Source organism: Seriola dumerili, unplaced genomic scaffold (genome assembly GCF_002260705.1).
Source record: "Seriola dumerili isolate Sdu_G_001 unplaced genomic scaffold, Sdu_1.0 BDQW01000230.1, whole genome shotgun sequence".
Classification (NCBI taxonomy): domain Eukaryota; kingdom Metazoa; phylum Chordata; class Actinopteri; order Carangiformes; family Carangidae; genus Seriola; species Seriola dumerili.
Genome location: NW_019174485.1, coordinates 2,306,714 through 2,318,135, shown reverse-complemented (window position 1 = coordinate 2,318,135; position 11,422 = coordinate 2,306,714). Strand labels below are relative to the sequence as shown.

General features: G+C 41.3%; 2 protein-coding genes across 4 annotated transcripts in view; both read left to right on the top strand.

Annotated features, from left to right (window-relative positions):
- Nucleotides 1-4,323, top strand: LOC111229400 (meteorin-like protein). Its single transcript, XM_022755717.1, has 5 exons — nt 1-347; nt 1,402-1,585; nt 1,756-1,981; nt 3,346-3,405; nt 3,706-4,323. The coding sequence occupies exons 1-5, from the start codon at nt 253-255 to the stop codon at nt 4,020-4,022; spliced, it is 882 nt and encodes a 293-aa protein (XP_022611438.1). The 5' UTR covers nt 1-252; the 3' UTR covers nt 4,023-4,323.
- Nucleotides 4,324-8,093: 3,770 nt separating this feature from the next.
- The window catches only part of LOC111229335 (polymeric immunoglobulin receptor-like), a 5,467-nt gene continuing 2,138 nt past the window's right edge, over nt 8,094-11,422 (top strand). Inside the window, exons 1-6 of one of the 3 annotated variants that reach the window (XM_022755625.1) lie at nt 8,094-8,175; nt 8,423-8,503; nt 8,794-9,123; nt 9,762-10,082; nt 10,350-10,667; nt 11,075-11,164. In XM_022755625.1, coding sequence (XP_022611346.1) covers nt 8,428-8,503; nt 8,794-9,123; nt 9,762-10,082; nt 10,350-10,667; nt 11,075-11,164 — 1,135 coding nt within the window. In that variant the 5' untranslated portion in view covers nt 8,094-8,175; nt 8,423-8,427. Of the gene's footprint in view, nt 8,176-8,415; nt 8,504-8,793; nt 9,124-9,761; nt 10,083-10,349; nt 10,668-11,074; nt 11,165-11,422 lie in introns of those variants that run through there. The other 2 variants (XM_022755623.1, XM_022755624.1) reach the window with 2 other exon arrangements.

Below are 11,422 nucleotides of genomic sequence, written 5' to 3'. Positions count from 1 at the left end.
CACTTTTCTGTTGCCCCGCTGCGCGCGCACACGGCTCCTTTTACAAACCTCTTGTCAAAATGTTTTCGTGGCTCAGACGCAGCCTTTGCCTCGGCTGAACCCGCCATGTAGGCTGCGCGCGCTGCACAGAGCTCAGGGGGGATATTTCACCGGATCGTTGCGGTTCGGGAGCTGCAGAGTGCGCGGCTGGCTGGCTGGCTGGCTGGTCTGGTGTGCGGGATCCGGTGACCGCCGGGGCGGACTGCCTGCACCATGCTCCGGCCGTGGGCTGCGCACTGGATCACAGCTGTGCTCCTGTGTCGGGCGGTGGCACAGTACTCCAGCGACCAGTGTAGCTGGCGAGGAAGGTGAGGATGGAGCTGAACAAAGGACTTCTGATCAATGTCAGTTGAGGAACGGATATTATATCAATCAGTTACAGGCGGATAACGTTATCAAACGTGACAAAGAGAAGTTCATTCATGAATGTCGTAGGTTGGGTTGGTCATTGTTTTCTTAAAGAAGACCATAAGGAAAGGATAATCTTTTTGTGTACAATTCTGGAAACGCAGGAGCCTGAGTCGTGTGAGTCCATTACACTGGATTTTGACGCTCAAATGAGTCATTAGAGTCATGGATGTTTAATTAAGATTTTATGTAATTCTCAGGAAAGGCACTGAAAGGTTAGAGTAAAATAAGTTTTTTGTTGTTTTTGTTACAAGATGTGCTGTTGAGATTGAGGATGTTTTTGGCTCTTTTGTACCGTAGCTTGGGGGGACTTCTCAGAAATGTAATGCTGTCAGATCTCAGTATGAACATTTTTATCTAAATCTTTTCACCCTTAGTCATTCCTCTCAGAAAATGTCTGACACAACGACTAAAACAAATCATATGTAGACAAGACAGGTGCCTTCATTTGACTTTAAGGGACTATTTTTGACAAGAATCTCACCATAGTCCAACATCTAAAATATGCTTCTTTGAAGATTTCAAAAATGTAATTGTGATCACAGGAGTGTCTCTGCTCCAGTTCCTATCTTAAGTAAATACAGCCATATGGCACCTTTGATCACTCCTCAAAGTCCCCAAGTCATAAAAATGAAGGCCTATACTCTGTTGTAAAGCTAGTAACGACTTAATAGCCCTATCGGTTCCCGGTGCTGAGGTAGTTTATGCACATCAGAGACAGGGGACCGCATCAGTCCAGATTGAGTTTTTTCTTAGTGAATGTTGCTGTATCATAAAATCAGTTTTTCTATGATGTAGCAGAAATATGTTCATAATTTTTCATTCTCTTCATTTGACTTTGATGATTTAAACATTTGATGTTATTCTGTGCTCTGGATAAGGGTCAACAAGCCTAATGTGAAAGATGTAAAAAATAAATAAATAAAAAAAATCAACCTGTCTTCTCGTATGCAGCGGTTTGAGCCATGAGTCGCACCGCAGAGATGTGGAGCAGGTCTACCTTCGCTGCTCGCAGGGGTCTCTTGAGTGGCTCTACCCCATTGGAGCCATCATTGTCAACCTGCGGCCAAACACTGAGTCTTCATCAGCACACATGGCAGGTCTCCATGTGTGCATCAAACCATATACTTACTCCCAGGTAGAGTATGACCACTGCCTTTGTCTCGGCATATCTAGAGTTTGCATGACTCACTGTTGGAGTTCTATTGATTTAAAGGTTTAACAATCAGAATGACACCTTTGCAGCATGATGTGTCCAGTGGATGTAGCTTTTTCTGAATATGTGTCCTCCTGGCCCTCCTGTTTCAGGGTTCTCATGTGTATCTGGAGCATGCCGGGGACCTGAGACTGCTGCTGGCAGAGAGGGACCAGGCTCATGGCACAGTGCACTGTTTCAGCCTGGCAGAGGGGGCTCTCTTTGTGGAAGCCATCCCACAGACGGATATCAGCCGGAGGATCACCACTTTCCAGTATGAACTGGTGCCCAGTCAGGGGCCCGGGGCACACATGTACCCATTCCTGCACCCTGGTGCAGGTACGTGAGTCAGTGCATCACACATCTTTTTCTTAAACACAAGTTCCTCAAGTACAAGAAGATGGCGTTCTTATTTGTATTCAGCTCTTGTGTTATGCAGATGGCATTAATCCTGTATCATTAGAGAAATTCATTTTCTTTTTTAAGTTTTCTCCCACATTTTTGATGATATTTGCATCATAATGCAGTTGTAAACGAGGTCTGTTTAAAACTTTTTCACTGCTGGTGCTTAAAAGGTAACTCTGATATCCAGTTCTGGATGAATTGGCTGTCAAAATTCATTGCTTTTATAATTGGTGGATAAAAATAATATCTGTAAGATAAACAATAAGCACACAAGCTTCGTGAAGAGCAAAATTCAAAACTGCCAGGCACAATGTTTTTGCACTTGAATGCACAAACACGCAAGAGTTTTAAATACATTTCCTGCTTGTGCCATTGTTACCAGATGACGAGTGATGATAACACTGAAACATAACACTGAACAAAGAGCTGGAAAAAAGGCAAATTATTCACTGTGATCAATTAACTGTCTCATAGGTTTCAGTTTTCTTGGTAGTTGACCTTCACGCTGTCAATTGTTTAAAATTATATGCAATTTGTAGATAATTGGCTTAAACGGTCTGTTAAACTCTTTGTACCTGACACAGCTCACTGACATTAAGTGAACGTGACAGACTAGAGTTGAGTTAAGAGAAAAAGGTTCTGTGTGCAACAGGCCACTTGGTCGTTTCACCCTCATTTCTTCATCTCACCTACATGCTGCCCCTCTCTGACACTCTCTCCTCCCCCACTTCCTCCCGCCCACACCCCTGTGTCTCAGACAGTCTTATGAAAACAAGCATGCCAATCAAAAGGTCTTGTTCGGGTCAAGCACAGGGGTCAGCCAATCGTCTCTCAGCTGTCAATCAAGAACAGATCCCTGCTAAAAGCAAGGAATTTTGGGTAGCCCACCCGTATGAATAAAGCAATGTGGTGGAGGGGACGGGCAGTGGGTGGAGAGGAAGGCTGGACTGCAGCCTGTCCAGGCCTGTGTGTGTGTGTGTGTGTGTGTGTGTGTGTGTGTGTGTGTGTGTGTGTCTTGGCGTTTTATAGCTGTTTTTATAGCTGACAGGGTCAAGGGGTAATTCTCTGATTACGTCTCTTCCCTCACCTGCTGTTCTCATTCACATATTCTCTATTTCCTTTGATGTCTCTGAAACACCAACACAGAGAGAGCAGGAAACAGACTGAAGGGTTAAACATATTTCAGGATAACACAAAAGCTAATGAGGAAAGAACTTTTGTGCTTTCTGATGTTATGTAAAATTATATTGATTAACAGTGTTTACAGTATCTTCTTTTTTTCATCTTTTCCATTTTAGTCACCTGTAAACCTTGTTCAGACGAAGAACTCCTCATGGCTGTGTGTACCAGTGACTTTGGTAAATAAATACACAAACTCACATTTTGGGATCAATTCCACTGTCATGTCTATAATGTCAATGTGAAGCTACCACAAGCAGAGGGTTAGCTTAGCACAAGGGCTGGAAAAACGGGATATAAGAAAACTTGGTATAACACATTATATCTTAATTGTTTATTCTGTATTATTGCCCTTTGAATCAACTTTATTTAGAGAGAGATTGTGTTTTGTTTGTTTCCAAAAGTTATTTAGTCTTGCTTTAATTCACACTCGATAACTTAAGCTGGATTCACTGACTTGATCTTCTCTGTGTCTGTAGCTGGGAGTGGCATCTTTCGAGGTGTGGCGTCAGGTACTAACGGCCACTCCTCCGCCGTGGTGACCCTGAGCCGGCTGTTTCATCAGAAGAGCAGGGTGTTTGCTTGGGGTGGAGCCAGAGGGCGGAGCTGGAGTGGACATGTCAATATTCCCTCGCAGTGCGGCGTCCATCCTGGAGAGGACGAATACCTTTTGACTGGCTCTGTCCATTTTGGTGAAGCCTGGCTTGGCTGTGCACCTCGCTACAAGGACTTCCTGAAGCTGTACACCGGAGCGCAGAAAGTGGGAACAAACCCCTGTCAAATAGACACAGACTGAGAGATCAGGATGGAGTGACATTATCTTGGACACTGTCAGAGAGATAAGCAGGATCCCCCCCCCCCGGCCGTCGCTAAAGGATACTTCTTCAGACTGAAGTTGTGCACTGCTGCACAACTTACCTTTACCTTGCAGCAGAAAAGACGGTTGGACATTTTAGCAGCCAAAGCGTTACCTAATCTGAAATGTCCCCATATGACTGTGTGTAAATGTGTTCGTGCATAAGTGAGACAGCAAACGAATGAATGGATGATAAGCTTAAATTAAATATGTGCCTAACTGCTTCAAGTTTTTATTCTCATGACGATACCGCTTGTGTGATCATTCTTGAAATGAAAGTTTGCTTTGTAAAAAGCTCTCTGTAAAATTTAGGAGTCTTCTGACAGAAGTGTACAGTATGCAGCTCTGTGAGTCTTTATGTACTAAGTTTGTGTGTGTGTGTGTGTGTGTGTGTGTGTGTGTGTGTGTGTGTGTGTGTGTGTGTTTTGCTAATGAGTTCAAAGGGTCTTTATATTTACAGAGAATAAAACGCAATCCTTCAGTCTGCCTTTCTCTTTGATTTATCCATTTAACTCTCTGTTTGTTTGTGAATGTGCCAGTATGAACTATATGTCCTGACATAAGGACACGGCATCACATGTTATTAACAAACCTGTCCCTGTGCGTCACATTATGTATGTCACACTGAGGCTCGGTGAGGTTGGGGTGCAGATAATTAAAACCAACTGGCAAGTGAAGTTAGTTGTAAAATGAAGGACTAAAAGTTATTAGCCTTTATGTTGGCACACATGGATACAAACAAAGAGATTTTGTCCACCTGACTGCCCGAAAGAAAAAACCATTATGAGTGTTCAGTGACCATTAGCTGGCAGGAGAGCAGCAGTGCGTCAGTGCTGGCGTTGCTACCCCTGCGGAGCTTTGACGAGCCACTGTTCTAGTTGGCATCCTCTTTCACTGGTGTGTGTGTGTGTGTGTGTGTGCGCGCGCATTCAGTCACTGCATAGTGAAAGAAGGAGAAGCAATTATATTTTCCACCACAGTCAACCAGGTACAGTTCAATAGCTACTGTGCTAATGTTTTTCCCTTGAGTTTCATGAGAGAGGACTCCTGTGGCCTGAACCATCACATAAGTTTAAACTCCTGTAAACTCCTGTATGTCTAAATGTATAGACCTTTGCATGGCTGAAGCTACAGGACAGGGTTCAGTGATGTAGCCTTATAGCAACAGAAACTTGCCTGTCAAAATAAAAAGCTACTTTTAGATGGATGGATGGTTGAGACTGTTGGGGCTTGATGGGTGGAGAGCTGAAAGAAGGAAGGCGGATGTGTGAATAACCTTAGAGGGGTGTATGTGCACCTCTCCCTCCGCTTGCCGTCAGCAGTTGTGTTTGTGTGTGTGTGTGTGTGTGTGTGTGTGTGTGTGTGATGCTTTCCCTCTTTCCTCAGGAAGAACAAGAATGGAAGGAATGTCCCCTCCCACATACATATATACACACACACACACACATACACACACACACACACCTCCCTCTGCATAGACAAACCACTTGTGCTGTGTTACAGAGTGAAATCAATCATATTTTATTCCTGTCCAGCATCATACAATCTGCGTGTTCTGAAACCCAAAACTGTCGTAATGCCACTACTACAGGGCACAAAGAGAGAATGAGAGATAAACACAGCATGGCTGCTAAAATACTGTCAAGCACTTTCAAACACTTAAAAGGACACTTCAGTGATTTAGTATTGCACTCCACATAAATCTGGGGGTACTTATAACTGATAGATTTTAAAGAGATGTTGTGACATCTAGTCCCTGGCACCAAAAACCCTAAATCATTCACTTGCCATAATGCAACTCATTTACATATTTTGTTAGACTTTCCCCAGGGGGTAATTCCCTAGCATCTTTCAAACTTCATGCCTCCAGTTTGTAACGTTGGCTCTTTATTTAAAATTTGTATTCATAGTTGTAGCACCTGATACAAAATGAAAAAAAAAAATGTAGAAAAAAGCTCATGAATGTACGAGAATAAGTGAGAAAGGCAAGAGCAGAGAGTAAGACGTAGAGGGAGACATTAACACATAGCTTGAAGGTTTAAGATAGACCCTGAAGACTTGAGAGGGTCACCTATATATAACAGCCCCAGCCCCCTCAAACACACTAAGGGCTGTGTGTGTGTGTGTGTGTGTGTGTGTGTGTGTGTGTATGTGTGTGTGTGTATGTGTGTGTGTGTTTGTCTTGAGTTGTAGTTTGAGACAACCACAGCACACGCGCCCTGCGCACTGCCAACATGCAAACAGGCCACACTGCAGAAACCCAACCCACCACAGCAGCACCCATGTGCCCCTTGGCAACCCAACCTGGCAACAGCCCAGCTCGCCTTGGCATCCTCGCTAATTCGGGACACACTTATCCCTGCGCACAGGGGTCTTAATGTTAACCTTTCAGTGTGAGAGTGTGTGAGATATGGAAACAGTTTGTGCTGCAGTATGCGACAGGCACAGCTGAGTGGTCAGCTGGAGTCGAGGGAATGGCTGAGCTCAGGGAAAATACACAGGCATGCTTTCACCCACATATACCACCACCGGCATTTTATAATGCACTGGCCAGGGTGGGGTCAGGAGTCTTAAATGGTGGCACAATATTTTAGGTTGTTAGCATGTCTGGTTTTTACTGGGCTTCAGAGTATAAAAACTTTACATTTAATACTTTTAATGAAAACTATGTGAGACTACTGCACTTCGAAGTTCACATGTAGAAATCAAATCAACTAAAATATGAGATTTTTAATTGCAGTACAGGTATATTTTACATTTAAGTTAGTGTTAACTACTGGAACAACAACTATATGGAAGCTGTGGCCTGCCACTGTAATAATGATTAATGTTTCTGTTTTCTATTAAGTGACTGAAAAGTTTCACTTTCTGTGCCGGAGCGAATCCATGAAAACAATTTAAAAAAATTCAAAATGATCATTAATTGTATTAATTAATGATTCTTCATTCATTCATTTATTCTGTTTAAAGCCCTTTTTTAAAAAAAAACATTAAGCACTGCATGGCCACTGTTTAAGCGGGGCTTGCACATGAACTGATTGGAGTATCTTGCCATCAGTCTCGGTCCTTACGGAAATGTGAGCTTTCACAAGTTTCAACCCCTCTTTGCATGTTGTCATGATGATCCACGTGAAGAGACTATAAAGATTTAAAAGAGACTTCAGTAAAACCTGAGTAAAATTTACTTTGAGTAAATGTTCATTGTTGCATTTGATCAGTTTTTGTGTTATGTGTTGACCATGACGCTGTTGCTCATAGCTGCTGGCACCAAAAATCTCACACATTTCACATTCTAGTTGTATTGATGTTCTCACATCAGCTGTGATATTTGACGCCTCCAGAGTTGAAATAGTTTGTAACAAACAGTTTGAAGGCAAAACTAAATTCTGCAATTCATCATGAATCTTGATCAAAAATCAAATATTTCTTCATTTTCAGGCGACCCCAGTTATTCTGAGAAACAGAACGTGTGCAAGACTTCCAGACTTTGAGTGGCTGGTAAATGGATTTGTGAATGGCTCTTTGGCCTGGAGCTGAACTAAGAGTGCAGAGGAAAACAATGAAGGAAATTTCAGGAATGTCAGTGGTTCAGTTTGCACTAAAAAAAAATAACAATTAAAGGGAGATACATCGGTAAATGAGACAACAAATAGTAAAAACCTAAAAAATATATATATTTGTATGAATACATTTAGAAAAATGAATCTATTCTTTACTTTAAGAAATATATGAAATAGAAATGTAATAATCAGATTTTTTTTCTCAATTGTGTCACTGAAATAAAATTTAATGAATAACTTCATAATTTGTTCATGAAGAAATATATAGAGAAAATATAAAGGCTATTTTCCTGTCCAGCTGCACTCATGTACCATGTACCTTGTCAGAGTATGAAGCCATTAAGCCACAGTGCCCCTCGGTGGCGGAAATGTGAACAGTTCATTTAAATACTTTACCAACAAAAAGCGAAAGTAACTGTCAGTATTTCTGAGCCTGCAGTGATGTACTGTATATATATTTATTTTTTTAAATGAAGTCATATGTTCAACTGATTCACATAAAGGTGATTTTTATTTTTTTTCATGCCTCCACAGTAAGTGTCATTGACATGAGACAAATCTCATTTTTCCTCTTTTGCAAATGAAAATCAGGAAATACTAAAAACAATTGAGTCAGTCCTTAGCTTTCACGAGACAGGAAATGTATTTGCTGGACAAAGATGCAACTGTGTGAGAGTTTGAAGCTGATAAAACATGGGTGATATAAATGCAGAAGTGAAATGGCTCAACGTTTGCATGGCATGCTGACACATATTGTGGGTGTGACGTTTTCTTTATTAGACACAATGTTTGAAGAGTTTCTATTTCTTTGGAAAAACATGAAGCCGAGGGACCTTCAAAACCTGCTGCTCATCCTCTGCAGTAAGTTCTTCAGATTCAATGAGTAAATGTATCTGTATTTATGCAAATATAGCAGAATACTGTGGCTAGATATTTGGTCATTTCATTAAACACCTGTAACACAAGTGGCATTTATGTTTAAGATAAAGAATCATTTAATAGACATCACATTAGACTCAAAGTGCACACAGTGTAAAATGTATGCAGAGTGAAAAAGTGAGAAGAAGCTGCATAAACCTCAAATTTAAAAACATGAAAAGTCTTAACAAAGACTTCTTGACATTGTCTTTCATGTCTTCTTCTCTTTGCAGTAGCTCTGAGCTGTGTGAGCGGTGCAGCACCAGTGATCCATGTGTCTGGATATGAAGGGAGAGATGTTAATGTTTCCTGCCCCTATGGAGAGGGTTACGAGTCTTATGAGAAATACCTGTGCAGGAATGACTGTAGCAATAGTGATGTTCTTATTATGACTACACAAGCGAACAAGAACAAATACTCCATCTCTGATGACAAAAACAAACGAGTCCTCACAACAACCATCTCTGATCTGAGCTCTGTGGATGCTGGGAAATACTGGTGTGGGGTGACCAGAAGTGGAAAGGATTACTACCCTGCTGAAGTAAGACTGGACGTAGTGCCAGGTAAACAAGTAAATTCATTATTTCATTATGGTTATCAAGACCATTTTGTTTACTTCCTCCTCCCAACTAAGTAAATCAGTTTTCAGGTTTTCAGGTACATGTACTTTATTTGAGATCTTTTTTTTTTTTTTTACTGTATACTTCTACAGTAGCCTAACACATTTCAGAGGCAAATATGTTTCCTTCATTAATTTATCTGATATATAGAGTTAGTTTTTAAATGAATATTTTATCTACAAACAGATTTTCATCCTATAAAATTTGATTCAGCGTCTTTGGTTAAACTGCGTAACAGTATTTAAAGAAGTTTAAAATTGCTCCAGGTTAACATCCGTTCCATTAGTAATACAACACTGTAAAGGGTCGTTCTGTCTGTATATAGTGAACACTTGACTTTTGATGCTTGTGCTATGTTTAGTTCATGGTACTTCTGTATTTTATTCTAAATCTATACTTGTGACTTTAACTCAAGTATATAGTTGTCTCTCCTTGTAATACCCTGTTTTTTCTGATCACCTGCATTTTCTACTGTAAACTGACTTTACTTAATTCGTTATTACTGGTTCTTCCATAAAACATCAATCAATCAGCTGAACATGAAAACCTCAGTATTTATGTCATATTTATGTTACTGACAGACAGCTGCTGTGATCAGTTCACCGAAGTCCACAGTCATGAGGAAGGTTCAGTGTCCATCCCTTGTCCATATGACTCTAAGTACCAGAAGAACCTGAAGTACATCTGCAGAGGAAGGCAGCCCTCCATATGTCTGCAGCAGGCAGTGGTCACCTCTAACAGAAAACTCAATGGAAAGTTCACACTTACTGGTGACGAGGAGTCTGGGAAATTCACAGTGAACATCACCAGTTTGACCCAAAAGGATTCTGGGTGGTTCCTTTGTGGTGTCGAGAGAAACAATGGCCTGGATGTTTTCTCTGCTGTTAAGCTGGAAGTCAAAGGTGAGAGGTCACAGATCAACCTCATAATACAGTGAACAATACCTGCAGTGAACCACAGATATTGAGAAAAAATGACTAAAGAACCAAAGGTGTATGAAGATTGAAAAAACTTTGTTTCTTACTCTTGTATAATTCATCTAAATATATTAAATATTTTAAGGAAAGCTGAACCATAAAAGACATGCACATCCATTTCTGAGCTGAATACAGGATACCTTGTTATTAGATTATTAAATAAATTAGCTCAACCCTCCTTCTGTCTGACAGAGTGGTGCTGTGTGAAGTCAAAAAGCCTGAGCGGCACCGTGGGAGATCCTCTTACTATGCAGTGTCCCTATCCAAGCCAACACAGGACAAACAGGAAGTTCCTCTGTAAGGGAGACCGCCGAAATAACTGTGAAATCCAGGTGACGAGTCAGAACTCAGGCCGGACTAGGAACAGGTTCACACTGCAGGATGACGCTTCTTCCAGCTCTTTCTCGGTGAAGATCACAGAGCTGAAAGCAGGTGATGCTGGGACATACTGGTGTGGTTCAGACTCACAGTGGAGTATTGGAGACTACACCAAGATTCACCTGTCAGTAGGTAAGATTATGAAAGTAATGAGTGTCAGAGAAGGGTAAAAATAAACAAAGCTGTAAGTTATATCCAGGTTTGATCTCTGTTGTATAAACTTAGTGTCCTTGTGGTTCAGTTCGCTCAGGTCTGTATCATGTCACCATCACATAATGGGTTTAACCCCTCCTCCTTCCTTCTGGATTCCTTAAACTGAAAAGTAGCAAAACTGTTTTTATATTCCTTCAAGGCTGCACAGTGGCTTTACTTACACCTGGAGATATTTCACTGGTTAAGTGAAACTTTTAACCTGTTGGTGCCACTGAATAACCGATGACCGACTCGTCGTCACTAATGACTGATGTCAATATCCCCAGAGCCCCCTGATGGCACGACTAAAGATAACAATGTTTACTAAGAATCTTTTCTTCTGGCAGTTTTTCCAACCAGGACAATAATCCCTATCACCAGTCAGACCGCAACTGTCAAATCACAATCAACCCAGATCACCGATAAACCTATCAAAGGTAACTGTGTGTGTGTGTGTGTGTGTGTGTGTGTGTGTGTGTGTGTGTGTGTGTGTGTGTGTGTGTGTTAATCAAAGTCACACTAGAGGCCATCTTGTGACAATGTGGATGTCGAACCACACCCAAAATCTATCCGAACATACAGACATATAAATACCTACCAAAGTACTCAAAACCCCCTTTGTGGTTGTTCCCACTACAGCAGGTGTCACATTTTGCAATCATGACACACACACACACACACACACACACACACAC